General features: G+C 39.0%; 2 protein-coding genes across 4 annotated transcripts; one reads left to right on the top strand and one right to left on the bottom strand.

Annotated features, from left to right (window-relative positions):
- Positions 1-281: 281 nt before the first annotated feature.
- Smp_061580.1 (hypothetical protein) lies at positions 282-2,016 on the top strand (the record flags this gene model as incomplete). 2 transcript variants are annotated; one of them, XM_018792258.1, is made up of 4 exons in its annotated part: positions 282-764; positions 1,611-1,715; positions 1,752-1,842; positions 1,875-2,016. In XM_018792258.1, the coding sequence occupies 4 exons, from the start codon at positions 683-685 to the stop codon at positions 1,981-1,983; spliced, it is 387 nt and encodes a 128-aa protein (XP_018644279.1). The 2 variants fall into 2 exon arrangements, with proteins under 2 accessions (XP_018644279.1, XP_018644280.1); XM_018792259.1 differs by having other exon boundaries at positions 683-764; positions 1,611-1,842; positions 1,875-1,983.
- Positions 2,017-2,077: 61 nt separating this feature from the next.
- Positions 2,078-13,254, bottom strand: Smp_061590.1 (nonsense-mediated mRNA decay protein 1 (rent1),putative; the record flags this gene model as incomplete). 2 transcript variants are annotated; one of them, XM_018792256.1, is made up of 12 exons in its annotated part: positions 13,009-13,254; positions 12,772-12,971; positions 12,324-12,740; positions 12,116-12,288; positions 11,346-11,450; positions 8,628-9,281; positions 7,663-7,949; positions 6,678-6,913; positions 5,330-5,636; positions 4,385-4,982; positions 3,112-3,644; positions 2,078-2,617 (listed from the first exon to the last, which is right to left on the bottom strand). In XM_018792256.1, the coding sequence occupies exons 1-12, from the start codon at positions 13,201-13,203 to the stop codon at positions 2,345-2,347; spliced, it is 3,978 nt and encodes a 1,325-aa protein (XP_018644281.1). In that variant the 5' UTR covers positions 13,204-13,254. The 2 variants fall into 2 exon arrangements, with proteins under 2 accessions (XP_018644281.1, XP_018644282.1); XM_018792257.1 differs by having other exon boundaries at positions 2,345-2,617; positions 12,772-13,254.
- Positions 13,255-16,517: the final 3,263 nt, after the last annotated feature.

The raw sequence follows: 16,517 nt of genomic DNA, 5'->3' as shown, positions 1-16,517 counted from the left end.
AAGACCCACAGGGTTGGGCAGCGGTCCTAATGTACAAAAAGTAAAGGACTTGGAACGGACTCCAATAAGCCCTGAGTTCCATGGAAAACACTTGGGATCTATTCTTGCCCTTTATCGACAAATTACAAAAAAGTTTATGTCCCACTTAAACAGACCCAGCAATTCGCAAATTTTCCAGCTTCAGAAAATGCGGCACCTTACCAAGTCAGTGCAGCTAGAATCCAGTGATTTCCCCATTATCAAACGACACCATCCATCCATGCGAAGAACTATAGGCTACACATTGATATAAAAAAGGCACTCACCAGCCCTGTAATTTCTAATATTTACATGATTTTCTACCAACCAACGAAAATTTTGTTCATTTGATTTTCACATGCGTCATTGTTAAACTATGTAACCAAGTTGGAGACCTCAAGTAAGGTAATAAACCTTGTTAACAATTGCAAATCTCATTAATATTGAGTGATTCGACTTAGATGTTCGTGAAAAAGCACTAACCTTGGATCCAGACTTGTATGCAAAAACACTTTACATCTACTGTTTTTAAGAGTTGCTGAATTTTTCAGTATATTTGTCCATTTCCGATAGATTAGATGGTAACAAACTGCTGCAGTTTCCAACCATAGTTGCCTTATATCCCACAATTCTCAGGAAGCAAAACAATAGACGACTGCTGAGAATGGGCACCCTTTTCTCCAAACGTCAAAGTGCAGAATTCGCCTTGATCCCATCTGAAGAAGTAAGCGGCCCTTTGGGCCTAGGTAAGTCGAAGATAAAACTCATACACAAAATTACATACTCTGTTTATTGTGCGATTTATCACTGGTGCGTAACAAGAGTAGGTATATCACATTTAGGAACAATGTAGGGTGAGACGCATGCTTCAAGACAGAACGAGGAAATCCTCCATAGTTATAACGGAATCAGACACGGCAACACGTTTGAGACCTGAAGAAACATGTATTGAGGCAATAGGAACCGGCCGTATCACCCCTCGTTCGCCGCCAAATTCTACCGGAAGACCCGCATATACATCCATAGTTGAGACCTGCAATCGGTAAATCCAAAGTTTGACTATCCTGGTTTTTCTCACCTCACACCGTACCCTATTGGATCCACCCCACTCCTTAATTAAATTACCCCTCCAATTGATCTGAAGCCATTACCTAGTGATCTAGCCCCAACTTTGTTTACCGGGTGGTCACATTATACTTTAGTAATCACTCTACGACACCAATAGCAAGGTATTTCCGACCCATTCACTTTCGACTCTTCCTAATGATTCTATCGGTAGATGTAAAAAGGCTACCATACCGCTTCTACCCGTGGATCTGAGTACTCGTTTAATCGTAACAGATATGTGACCACCAATTTATTGAGCTGCGCAAACCAGTGCTTGTTGGAGTTAGACCAATCAGTCCCAGATCCCTATAAAGACTATTACTCTAAGTTCCAGGGTGTAGCAGTCTTAAATTTCGTCTCGCTAGATGGAATTCTATATCAATTATTTGTATTAGGTGTTATTTTAGCCTGTTTGATGTAAAGTAATGTGTAATTTAGCATGTTAAGCTGGTTGCTAAAACTTTGACACTTAAACCTTTCTGCAGGTGACCCTGAAAGTAACGAAATCACGAAGGTTGAAGAAGAGAGCTTTATACCTGCGCTTATGCACGATAGATTGAGAACTAAACAATGTGCGGAGCTCTGGGACGGTAAGTATTGTTCACTACGAAATGTTCTGTTTTTAGAATGGTCAAACTGTACAAAAACATACTACTGGGCAGCGATATACATTTGCAAGACGGACTTTCATAAGGCACTAGAATGCAACAAAAAATAGTAAGAGAAAACAAAAAAATTCATGATTTCAGCCTACAAGACCCTGAGTTTCTCGAAGAGACGAAGGCTTTATATCTGAAGATGCGTTCGAACTACAGGAGGACGGGGCTGGAGCAACGCGTTGTACGAACCGACAAATAATTGTAGTCTCAAATAGAAGTTTCAAACATTATCACTTTCTTACTCTTTTGAAATTGAAAGGCAACCAGGAGGTTATTATTAGAATAAAAGCTTTGTATATTGAAGGGTTTATATAATGAAAGTAAACACCTTGTAACCAAATATTAATGCGAATTTGTATATTCAGTAGGTTAAAAACAAGTAGTGCAATCTTCGGAGTGCATGTTGGGTTTTTTAATTTTTTGTACTTCCAAGTGATGCACTCCGAATAATCGATTTATTCCGTCGTCGCTGCTGCAGATGTCTGTAGACAGACACCCTTGAGAAACATGTTCGTTGATGATCACTGATACGCGGCCCAAAGTTAAGCCGGACGAGATTCCTAAAACTGCGAGAGCGGTGCACCACTGCTCGCACAGCTGACTGCGTTTTGAGAGACACCAATGTTTTCTAGATCGGTCCCATTAACCAGACCAGAGTCGAAATTTATGTTGGTATGATCTTCGCTTCTCGTAGCAAACAGATTTGATCCCCTTTGTGAATTTACTTTGCTCGCAGGTACAGTTGCACCTTGAAACGTAGAATCTTGAGAAAGAAGCAAGTTGTCCATTTGACTGGCACCCTGACCAAGACGAAAGTCCAACGAAGTGCTCTCCTACAAACATAAATCAGAGTTTTGATATTTGACCTCAAATAGAAAGCATCAATGAAACAACTTATATAATTGCTTTAAGGCTCTTATGTTTTATCTGTCGGTGATTAGTCGGTATAATAAGTGGATTTGTAATAAACTAACATCAACAAGCGAATATTAAAATTTTTATCTGCATATGGACAATAAATACTTCTAAGGAAACCTAGAAAAGAACATGGATTGATAGTGAACCGATACAAAATATTGAAGGTGCAAATGCACTACGCAAAAACATTAGCTACTCAGAAGACCAAAGATATTTGCTCAACAAAGCATTACGAGGGTTTGCATTGAGGTTAAGGAAATGAGCCATCAAAAACAATTTACTAACTTGTCCTGTAAGTGAACAGAAAATCAAAGCTAGGAGATATACATAATTATTCACAAAGATCTACGAAACAAATAGCCTTATGACTAGCAACCATGTATATCGAAAAAACCTAAGATTAAACTACCTGAGATAACCCGGAAAGTCCTGAATTGCGCGACTGACTACTGAATACACCTATGCCGCTAAGACCAGATGTCCCTTGAGTTCCAGAAAATTCTGACAAACCAGGCTGAGAAAGTAGACCAGCACCTGAGTTGGAAGTATTGGGATTACCGCGTTCCACAGAAACGTTGGTCAAACTACTGGGTCCGTCAATTTGACGTGACTTCGCGGCGCCAACAGAAACATTTTGTGAACTAGCTTGTAAATTTCGACGTGCATTTCCAAGATATCGAGGAGCTGCAGAACCAGGCACACTATTTCCAGGAAGAGGACCTCCAGGTGCTCTTGTACTTCCTGTATTCAATTGAGAGTAGTTGGGATGCACATTTAGTGGACCTAAAGCTTGTATTGATCTACCAAGTGGCGCAGCTGCCCCAAGGTTGGTACCATATTTCCCATTGCCAAAATGACCAGAAGAGCCAAAAGGATTTCCTACATTGGTAGGATTCGATATTCGACCAGCAGGCATTAACATGCTGAGTGGCATAGGAAGATCTAGATGAAACGAGGGGAAAAAGAAGCCAACAGGAGAATGAGGTAGTGACGAAATTTGTCAGGAACTATCTTATAAGAACACTTTGATGTCACTCTTACGACAATCCGTGAGTTTTCTAGACTTTAACGCTTGTAGCTCGAGTTTGCGGACTTTAACGTCTGTGTAGTGCCAACAATATGAACGATAGACAGGTCCTTAATTATACATGACCTCCGATGTACGAACTTACATCATACTGTCGTTAGGAAACTACATTTTGTGAAAAACTTGAAATGTGAGCTAGCTGATCATCAAAAATTAATGTGAAATATCAAGTGAATTTCAAAGAATATGAAGACCAAGAAAAAGCATAACTATTGGATGAGTGTTTTACTAATAAAAGGTATAAAACAGCCTACATCTATTTAATATTTAAAGATTGGTAAGTGTAAACCTATATGAAGAACAGGTCATGATGATCATAACAAGCTTTTAGAAATGCGTCGTGAGTACCATCACCACTAGAATCCACACAATAAACCTCAGAAAATCACATGAAGCGGTTATGAATAGAAAGGACTCCACAGGAAAATCTGCACTTTACTGGTTGAACTTGAAAATCGAAAGTACCATATTCATTGGCTTCATATAAGTAAAATTGTTGATTACAAAACGCCGAAAAAATTTCACTCGAACTCTCATTGCAATCGACAGGAAACTGAGGTGATGTATATGATATATTAGTCAATGAATTACTTACTTGAACTGGCATTGGCTTCCGCATATTGTCGATTTGGTCCTATATACCCAACCTGGTCAAATAATGATTGATTTAGTAGTTGATGCATACTGTGAGAACTACCATTTGTTTGACTAGAATACGGTTGACTTGATTGGTGTTGAGCAGCTGCAGCAGCGGCAACAGCATAAGCTGCAGCATGGCTTGCCCCAGGCTGGTTGAGTGCTGAGGACCCATGTAATCCTAAGGTCGAGACATTCGGGCGAGTATTTGAACCAGATCCTCCAAAGTAAGCCGCAGCAGCTGCCGCCGCCATAGCTGCCACTAAGGCTGTAGGTCCATTAGGGTTATCGAAACATGGTTGAGACGAATTTGAAACATGAGAAAGATAATTAAATTGATTACCAGGGTGTGTACTCAATTGCCCATTTAACTGACTGCTATTTAATAAAACGGGATTTGCAGAAAGCTGTGCCAGATAATGCCCACCAGGTTTGAAAGTGTATGGAACTTTGGGTCTAGGAAACTGTAACATGTATTCACCTAGATTGTTTAAGGGTCCCTCCACGAGTAAATGCTGATCACGGTAAAAATGTAGCAGCTGGTTCCAAAGTGGTTGCTGAAAAGTAAAATACTCATGTTAGAATAAAAGATAAGGATTCATATGAAGTCAACTTTCTCATTGAAAATGAATTCTACAACACGGTGAATTTCACAATTATAAAGTTTAATGAATCACATCTTTGTACGTCAAACTACCTGCGCGATCTCAGACTGTTATATACAAGTGATCTAGGTTGATGTGCAACAGTTGTAGGATTTGAGTATTTTCTTAAAAAATTAAATCCTGGAATACATACACACATATTGTTCACTAAGACAACGAATGGTCTAGTCTAAAACACCAATTATCAACATAATTTCAATATACTATTGATACACTTCCAAAAAAAATAAAAGCTTTACCTTGCACAAAGCCTTTGGATTTCCGACTACTATTAATCCGTAACGAGCACGGGTGAGGGCAACATTCAAACGGCGTGGGTCATTGAGAAAACCAATACCTTGATTTTCATTTGCTCGGACACATGACAAGATGATATAATCCTTCTCTCGCCCCTGGAAAGCATCCACGCTAGCGATTTCGATTTCTTGGTACAATTTGGCATTTAAGGAACCAGAATAATGAAGATAATGCGCTAAGTATGCACGTTGTCCCTCATAAGGTGTGATCACACCAATAGTATTCGGATGAACACCTATTTTCAGCATTCTGTAAATAAACAAATAAAAATTAAAAGAACAAATTGCAGAGTTTATGCTTGAAACACTTGCTAGCGGCCAGTAGGTTTAAATTAATTTAAAGCAGAGGTCAAATCGAATGGATGAATACCAAAATATACTAATTAACTGATTGTAACAATGATAAGCGACGTCAAACTTAAAACAACTGAGATTCCATTCTAGGATATGCATTATCACCAACTTTTTTAAAAAAGCTGATCAGTTAGTGGCAACTGTGCCAACAGTAAAATAAATATTCTACAGTATTTTATGATAGTTTAATTGTAAGTGATACTGAATTGTGCTTAAAATGATGTATTAATACAAAGGACAATGAAGAATTCTAAACTAAACTTATGGATGCAAACCAGATTGATCATGGATTAACTCTTACACATTGTCATGCAACTAATTTTTCTGAAACGGGGGCGCCAAGAGGTGAATAAGTAAAAGTGTAAACCCTGAGAAGCTATTTTCCAGGGATTTTGTATATGTTGTAAAATGTATTCATAAAACACTTGATTTCTACATGATCCTAAGTCTAAACTTTTATTTTATATTAACCATGCGTAAATTACAGTAACCTAGCTGCTTAATCCCGTGGCACAAATGCTTTAGTTTCATACATACTATCCATATAAATATTCACGAGTGCTTTATGCTATTGTATTTCAAGTAAATAAGAAAATCATTTAACATCTATAAATAGTGCGAAATAATGAGATACTTATCTGGTCTTCCTGATTGGTAGTTTGGGAAACGAATCAGTGTGTCTTATGGGCTATCAATCGTTTTATAAAACATAGTGAACAGTATTAGCCGACTCAATGGGCATAAAAATCCACAACTAGTTCACAGCAAAAGCAGGTTTTAGTGAAGTGAGAAAAATGGATTATTTCGGTCTAAACCGGTAACCAGTAGTTACTAACGTTCTTAATACACCAGAGCATTTAAATTTGTGGGAAATCATTTATGTATATCTTATCGAAAATAGAAAAAGTACAAATTAAGAAACCTTAGGTTAACTCACTTTGTGACAATTTTTTCAACTGTTGCTGCCTCTGTTCGATTTAGATATGATACACCATTACCGGATATTTCTTCCTGTCCAGATGTGCAGTAGAAAAACATAGGCCTGTCTGGATTTGGCCAAGGGAAATCGATCTTTTTGCAACGATCCTCTGCTGTCACTCCATTTTGCAAGCTACCCTCGTAAAAAACATTGCTTGGAAAGGCTGAAAGAGCGGGGTGCATACGATACTGGACCTTAACAATAGAAGTATCAAATAATCAGGTTGGAATATACTCTTCACGATATTACTTGACGGTCGATTAGAAATTAGTTGAGACAATGAGCCATAAGATTTGTATTCTATATTCCTGATTCCAATTTATAATAAATATATTACAATTAACCACATGATGACAGAACTTGACATTCGAACAAATTTTTTTAGTTAGGCTTCGCTTCAGAGCTAGTGATGCCTGACTGTCTAAAATAAAATAAATGGGACGAAACCCAAGTCTCTAATCTAACTGCTTACATTTTAGTACATTACATGCTAATTTTTTGGGAATATCGAGTGGAAAAGAATGCTAGATATATTAATCAGCTTAGTTGAATGAAAATCGTGATAAGCAACACAGGTCAGTTAACCTCTGGGATTCTTAAGCTCATCAATTTCTATACCAGCGATAACGCTAAACATACTACCCTTCGAAACGAGTGAGAACTTTGGATGATTATTGTAACCTATTAAAGGTGTTTGAAATCGTCTAACCATTTTATTTATGAAGCGCCTGTAATCCAATCAGATATTGACAGCTACTGAAACTCATATGCAATACAGAATTGAGACATGTCACCATTTTAAAATGCAGACTAGTGAGTGGAAGAAAAATTGTTATTACAATTGATAAGACTACTTTGTTACATTTGGAAATTAAGACGTGCAAAAACAAGCTAACAAGCGCTTGTTTCAGCGAAAATGTATGATTTAAAATATCTAACGTACCTGTAGACGTATAGGTCGAATACCCAGTAGAACAAATCGCTCAAACAAACTCTGAGTTAGTCCGGCGCTAGCAGCTTTTTTACACGTAATTACAGGTCCCAATTGACAATGATCACCAACTAGAACAACCTGGCGACAGCCTACCATTAATGGTATTAGACACTCTGGTTCAGTAGCCTGAGTAGACTCGTCAATTAAAACTGAATGAAAACTTAAGCGCTCCAGACGCGCATCACCAGCAGTTACACATGTGCAGCAAACCACATCAGCTGCCATAAGGAGTTCCCCTAATGAGAAAAACGGAAAACTTACTAGACAAATACAGAAAGTGACGTTTGGTTACAAAATGCCTAAGACAATACCAATGCGTTTTTTAACAGAAAATAACCAGTTAATGATAACAATTGTAATAATAACAATAATTATATATATTTTAATAGTTGAATTCATGAGTCGATTAAAGCTAGACCACCATGGAAAACCTGGAGGCACTGGATGGCTGTTTCATTATATAATGGGACTTCTCAGCAGTGTGCATCCACGATCCCGCTGGCAGGATTCGAACCCAGGACCTATCGGTCTCGCGCAAGGAAGCTTAACTTCTAGACCACTCAGCTGGCAACCGATGGGCTCGAATCATGAGAGCAGGTCGTGGATGCGCAATGCTGAGTCCCATAATAGAACGAAACAGCCACCCAGTGCTTCCAGGTTTTTCATAGTGGTCTAGCTTTAATTGACCCATGAATTTAATCATTAAATTACTACAATCCTCACAAAATCCCCTTTTTGATAACAATAATAATAATGATAATATACATACATACATATAATGGGTTGTCAAAATGATTAATTTTTTAAATTTTATCAGCGTGTATACAAGTGGAACTTATTGTGATAAGCAGTATTTCCTATCCTCTATATTTTACATATAGTACAAAACAGTTTTGTGAAAACTCGTAACTTACGTTCAAGTTCCCGTTTTAGAACCCGATAACGTTTATCATCATCCTGACTAAGTTCACCAGTCTCATCTTTTAATTGTTGTAACTTTCGGAGTTCAGTATGACCTTTTACATTTTGAGCCTGTATATGTAGCATAAGACGACTGACAGGAGATGCTAGAGCTTCTCTAGATCTTGCACATAAGCGCACAACCTTTAATCCGGTACGGTCTATCTTTTCGCACAACTGATCAACTGCAGTATTGCTAGGAGCTACAACCAATACCTTTTTTTGATGTATTTGGTTCAAGTGATAAACTATTGATGCAGATGTCACAGTTTTACCTGTTCCGGGCGGACCCTGTATCAGACTAAGTGGACGTTGGAGAACTGTTTTGACGGCAAAAACTTGGCTGTGATTAAGCTCCGGTAAGTCTGGTGCAGAATAGCGTTTAGGTAAGTTGCATTTTAACACCATATCATCTAATTCTTGACCAAGTAATCGATAGAATATGTATGGTGGTAATAAACCGTGTTGTTCGTCGGTGACGACAGAGATCGCTCGTCGCATTCTATCGAATGGAGTTGACTTCCATTTAAACTCGATTTTGTACGTCACAGGCTCTAGAGGTGTATCAATCACTTGTTTCATTTCCAAACCGACTTCATCACTGAAATCTAAGGGGTAAATATGAAGCGTCACCTTGTAGTAAAATTATAAATACACAAATGTTTAAAGTTATATTGTCTGGTAATATTTATAGGTGAAAGGAAGGTAAGCGAAATCCACCCCATATTTTTGTCTTGACAGAATAGCACAATGAAACGAAATACAATTCAAATGATGAAAACCAATTACAATCAAGATGAGTCTATTAAAGGGTCTGTGACCTAGGCCCAGTTTTTAATCATTGGATAAGACTTCAACACCGTAATATACTAGCATCCATATCAGACAGTCATAAGGTAGGATCTGGTACGTATGCATCTGTTAAAGTTGTCACACCTCATTAGCAAAACAAATTGGACACCAAATTCATAGTAGTTACTTCAACGGTAGTAATATATAAAAGATTGCATATAAAGATAAAGGATTAGTTCGTAGGAATAAAGGTATAAAATTATTCTAATCTCACGGTTTAAGGGAAGACAAAGTGTATACACCTACGCCACTGTGATCAATTCTGAACCATGTCACCCAATCTCCAACTATTTGTTACGATAGTCACGTGGACCCCAACCAGGTAGTCTGCATCTACCAACATGGCTAGCACTAGAAGTTAGTGACTTCAAAGACTGATACCATATTTTGGCTTGGTCGTCCCTAACCTTCTCCCAGCCGTCTCTAACACTAGTAGGCATTACGCGTCGTGGTAATTGGTGTTTAGGCATACGTAACACGTGGTCTAACCATCTCAGTCGATGAAGCTTTACAACCTCATCATCTGACTTACTATCATTCCTTAACACCCTGGAGTCTAACTTCACCATTACTTACCCGGTGATCCTAACAGATGCGAGCAATATTTCTAAGGCATCTGTCATTAAATACAAGTAATTTACGAACATCTTCTACCCTTAATAGCCGGGTTTAGCAACCGTAAAGTAGAATCGGTCCAAGTAGCCATACCACATCCACAAATAAATGCCATCAAAACCTGTCAAATAAAAGTGAAAATTTACTTCTAAATATACTTTGGAAAACCCTACGAGAATCCCCAGACAATTTTTGCGAGCTATTGTGACTATTATCTCCCAAAAGTTACTAATAGGTAGTAAGATAGTAATAACCTACGACAAAACTCACACACAAGAACCGTTTTCGATCTGCAATGAGTAGCGTAGAGTCTTACAAAAAGAAATTATGCTCATCCACAATTTGACTTTAGCGACTGTATTCAGATCTAGCTCGATCCGATATTTAGTTAACATTAAGAATTTCCTTTTGATAGCAGCAGAACCAAGTGATGATATGAAATAAATACCTCAACATTATTTTGGAAATGTACATTAGTGCCAAACACGTGCTCTACTGAACTTGAATTTGATGCCTGGTAGAATGAGTTTTTGATGTCATTATAAATAAAAACTGGTCGCATTAGCTCGAAACAAGCAAGACATTTTCAAAAGGTATTCAAATATATTCAAGTCATTCTACTGTCTGAAATTTACGCTCAAAAGTTACCGACAAAATGTAGTTACCCAGTAATACGCAACGTAGAACCTGGTACATACGTACATCAATTTAAATGGTTATATCCGATTAGCATAGAGATAACATTGTCCGGGTAAATTTCATAGTAGAGGCAGTAACATTATTAGTGGAAACAGAAATAAGCATCGAAGACACGACTCGAGAAAATATGGATCAGTAAAACAAAAAAATTCGTAAGGTATTTGGTAACATAGGATCTAAGGGAAAACAGTGAGTGCAGTTGCGCTACTGAGAACGATACGAGAGGCGCTTTAAAACTCCCCATGTCATCTTTGAGCAGAAGCCATACTAGTCTTCTCTGTATTGCTGCAATTTTAGTGCGCCGCCAAAGGATTAAAACACCTGATAACTAGTTTATTTACATACACCATAAACTAACGACATCCTCAGTAACTTGTTACTTGAAGCATAGCATCAGAGAGAATCCGAATAAGATCTGAAGTATGGTTAGGCACAAAAGAAAATGACTATGCAAATAGTATATACACCTGTATGAAGTTCGTGTATATCATACGATGCAAACTTACTATCAGGTACTTTGATAACATGACCGTCACCAACTAAATAGTCGTTTGGGCTGTTAAATTGACGAATGATCAGCTCATCACCATGCATAATACGTAGTTCTGGGCCTAAAAAATATGTTTTGGTGAATATATATTAAAATCATACGCAAATATCACTCATCAGCACACACAAAGTTCAAGGAATGCATACACGAACCAGTCGAACAATCACTATCAATTTGTAGTATTCTAATGAGTAGAAATATTAGATTCGCCATATTTACCTGGTACCTGATTCCTAGTAACCACTTTACTTACTCGGTGGTCCTAGGATATATGAGCAATGCTTCGAAGACACCTACGATCGAGTACTAGTAACCTACGAATATCCTTCACTCTTACCGGCCATGTTTCACTACCATAAATAGGACGGAATGAACTGCAGAGCAGTAAACCTGTCTTTTGTTTGGTAGACGGATATCTCACAGCCCTTTTGTACCAATATGTATGCGGTTAAATAAATAAATAAAAACACCTAAGCCATAAATGACGCAAGTTGGCTACAGATAACAGTAGGCATTCACTTCAGTCTATAAAACTTGCTTCACGAAATGCTTGGAAATCATAAGGATTAAGTCTAGATATAAGAGCAAACTTTACTGCCATGTATTTTTAGTATGATACGGAACTGCCTGTAGTGTTATTTGTGAGGTCTTTTAAAAACAACTGTATACATGACTGAGAACATCAAAATTCATGAGTAAAACTTGAAGTATTGATAATTTATGTACCTTCATTAGCTCCAGGAATCCGGAAGTAAGCCACCCGGCGTTTGTTAAGGGCAGTCTCCCAACGAACGGAAACATTTTCCAACTTGAGTGATTCTTTGATCTTTTTATCGTAGTCAGCCTCTAATTCCACTAAAGGTATGAATACATCTCGATACTGTTGAGAATTCTCATATCTTCAAGAGATAAGGACTTTAGGGGCAAAGCTTACCTCAACAACACTGGGTTAACTTCGTTATCTGCACCGGGTTTTTCTAGATCCTCCACTGCCGCCTGAGGATTTTCTTTCCATATTTCTTCCAGTCGGTTTATTTGTTGAGCGGATATCTGTCGAGCTTTCGCTTGCTGTTCATCACTTGGAACTTTCACAAGCCAAGCAAGAAACTGACGTCCTTGAATTATCGGTTGCCACTGGGCAGGATCCCAGTACATGTCTTTGTTGGCATTAGCACAGATGTTACGACACAGAAGTACGACGACAGACTCAGACTTCGCCGGCACAAAACCAAGAAGGAATACATTTTTAGACCCACATACATAGCATTCCAAAAGTGTATCTTTTAAAGGTCCATCTTTGTGTAAAGTTACTTCTTTTGCACGAGCTCTAACAAGATGATTGATGATATGACTGGACAAAATAGTATATGCAATCAACTAACCTCCCTGAAGTGTTACCTCGGCCATTGCAAAACCACTTTTTTGTGGTGTTACAAAAAACTACACAAGCAGGGTCATGAATACCACAATAAGCACATGCGTGCTCTGGTAAATCGACACTAGAGTCATCTTGGTCCTCGTCTTTGAAATCTAAGTCAGCAACACGATGAGACAATACATCAATAGTATTGGTCCCATCATGCTGATAACATGTAAGACTAACTAGCGTTCCAACATACCTGTTGAGAAAAGCAATTTTTATCAGGGTCAAGCTGGGATGCTTGTGTTTGAGACTGTGAAGGCAGAGTGAAATCAGAACAATCATAATCAGGTCCCTGTGTATCTCCTCCAATTAAATCATTTTCTTCAGGGTCAAAGAACGTCAAGGCTTGCGAATTCGGACCATAAGCATCGAAAGAACCCATGTGGCCCATCCGTATTAAGACTACGCGACTAACTTCACATGTGTGAATTTAAACAACATCTTAGGATGACTTGCAAAGTAAAACTAATCACATAACTGACTTTTCTCTTTAGGTTCCAAAGCTACGGAACCAATTAAATGAGTTAGTTCCCCGTTATTTCTTTCTTAGAAGTCTTGAAATAAAGTCGTCGTTCAATGATCACCGACCTTCGGTAATAATAAAAGATGGTAAAATGGCCTTTACTTACCTTTGAAAAATGAAAAATGTAGAGAAAAATCCCCTCTCTAAATTCATAATCGATACCTGGTGATTAATAAGTATTGACAAAATACTTGTTACGCATGGTGTTCGTGTAGTGGTAAATAAAGCACCCAATTAAATAGTTATGTAAGTCTTCGACATTTGACGCTGACAGAATCATATTTAATGGACCCACATATCTGAAGGCGCTTGGTCACGCATCAGCACCAGATCACGAGTGGGTACGCTGTGCTTCACATATTCTTCCACCACTAACCAGCTTAGATTAGTCTGTAGCTGTAAATAATTCCGCAAAACCAATAGCTTTTTAAGTGTTCGACATTCGATGCTGACGCCGAGGTCTTTTCAGTCAAAGAAAAACCTCAAACGACCCCAAATGACATCACCGAATTATGTCCTACACTCACACGATATCTTCGATTTCGTAATGACCGTAGTCGGTCAAGAAACCCGCGAAGAAGTGTTTCACGTAGGCGATCTGCCTCTAGACCACGTGAGACAGATAACCCCGACTGGTGCTGGTATCATAACCAGTATAGCAAGTCTTCTAGAAATTGCGGAAAACTCTTAAATTACCCAAACTCTAAGTCGACTGACAGGAATAAGAACTCGGTAAACTTGCCAGCCGGCACACGTTAACGGCAACCGTAGCCAGCGAACATAGCCGCCTTTTATACGTCACGGATGTGACAACGAAAGTTCGCTACCTCGTCGACACTGGCGCAGAAGTTAGCGTTCTTCCTGCTAATGCTAATGACAGGCTTCACGATTCTGTTTTAAGCTTACAGGCGGCAAACGGAAAACCGATTGCTACGTATGGTAAAAGCCTAGCTTAGCTAAAAACGAATTCGACCACATGATAGACTTAGGAATAATTCGACCGTCAAACAGCCCTTAGTTATCTCCCTTGCACATGGTCCCTAAAAAGGACAGCAATGATTGGCGGCCAACTGGTGATTATCGGCGTCTGAATGCTAAAACCATTCCCGATCGTTACCCGTCGCCCCACATTCACGATTTGACAGCTACCTTGAAAGGTACAACTGCCTTTTCGAAAATCGACTTGGTTAAAGCTTATAACCAAATCCCTATGGCTGCTTACGACATTCCGAAAACCGCCATTATAACTCCTTTCGGCCTCTACGAATTTTCACGAATGCCTTTCGGCCCAAGAAATGCTGCTCAAACCTTCCAAAGGTTCATAGATGACGTCTTCCAAGGTCTCAACTTCGTACATGCGTATGTTGATGACTGCCTGATAGCAAGTCCAGACAGAGAATCTCATCTCCAACATCTGGATATTGTGTTCGAACGACTCCGAAGGCATGGCATTACTGTCAACATTCAGAAATGCCAAATAGGAACAAACTCTTTAGACTTCTTAGGACACACCATTGATGCTCAAGGCATCCGACCTCTTAGAAGCAAAGTGGTGGCCATTCTGGATTACCCAGAACCGACCACGATTAAGCAATTGCGAACTTTTAACGGCCTCGTAAGTTTCTACAGACGGTTCATACCAAATTGCTCATCCCTTATGAAACCGTTAACTGACCAACTTCGTGGAAATGCGAAATCCATTAATCTAGACGACACCGCTAGAAAAGCATTCTCCACAGTTAAGGAACATATCGCTAGGGCAACCCTGCTCGCACATCAGGACACTCAAGAGCCCATTAGTATCACAGTAGACGCATCCAACTCAGCAATCGGAGGGGTCTTACAACAATGGGTTAACCACTCTTGTCAAACTTTAGGATTTTTGTCGAGACAGTTGCTAGACACTGAATCTAGGTACAGCACTTTCGGTAGGGAACTCCTAGCTATGTATTGTGCTGTACGGCATTTCCAACATTCTATCGAAGGAAGAGAATTCACGCTTTTTTCCGATCATAGACCTCTTACCTTCTCTCTAAGTTCATCTTCAGACAAGTACTCACCCAGAGAGTCTCGACAACTCGACTACATTTCGCAGTTCACTTCAGATATACAACACATTTTTGGAGCAAACAATGTAGTCGCAGACGCTTTGTCTCGAATAAGTTCCTTGAACAGTTTCCAGGGAATCGACCTTCTTAAACTCGCCTAGCTTCAAAAAGAAGACACTGATCTTCAGCACGAGTTGTCGTCGACAACTCTAAAACTACGTATTACGCAGATGGGAACAGGTAAGGAAACCTTACTATGTGACACATCTACAGGTAGGGACCACCCAATCGTACCAAAACATTATCGACGCAACGTCTTCATTACGTTGCACAATCTTTCTCATCCAGGTGTTCGTGCATCCATCAAGCTTATAGCCGAACGGTTTTGCTGGCTTGGTATGAATAAAAACGTGAGGGAGTGGACATGCTCCTGTGTAAGCTGTCAGAAATCTAAGGTATTAGACACAACAAATGTCCCTTAGGCTCTTTCAAAACCCCTGGCGCTCGTTTCGACCATGTTCATCTGGATTTTGTAGGACCCTTACCAGATTCAAATGAATACTCATATCTCTTAACATGCGTAGACCGTTTCACTCGATGGTCAGAAGCAGTATCTATTAAGGACATTACTGCTGAAACAGTGGCTCGCGCTTTCGTCGAACGATGGGTAGCAAATTTCGACTACCCTTCAACGATCACTACAGACCGCGGACGCCAGTTCGAATCTCGACTTTTCCGTCGTCTGACCACACTATTAGAAATCACTCGCTTCCGAACGACCGCCTACCACCCACAAGCAAACGGTCTGTGTTATGACTTGACCTCACAATATGGAGACACTTGTCATTTTACTGCGAAAGATTACGCATGATCAAATTATAGGCCAACAACCAGTGTTCAGCTTCTCAAACCATCACTGTATGATGTTACATAACAGGTCAGTTCTAGTATGATACTATGCATAATACTTTAAGAGTTGTGAATGTAATTATGAAAACCTATTTGAATACACCTGAGGCATTTTTGTAAATTAACTGAGTAAGTTTTTTTCGCAGAAAAATGAAAACAGTTTTACTTCTCTTTGATTTCTATGATGATAATAAATGATAAATGAAGTTATCGGAAAAATATACA

The sequence above is a fragment of the Schistosoma mansoni genome (genome assembly GCF_000237925.1).
Source record: "Schistosoma mansoni, WGS project CABG00000000 data, supercontig 0439, strain Puerto Rico, whole genome shotgun sequence".
Lineage (NCBI taxonomy): Eukaryota > Metazoa > Platyhelminthes > Trematoda > Strigeidida > Schistosomatidae > Schistosoma > Schistosoma mansoni.
Note: the sequence above shows the minus strand (reverse complement) of the source record. Positions and strands in the feature narration are given on the sequence as shown.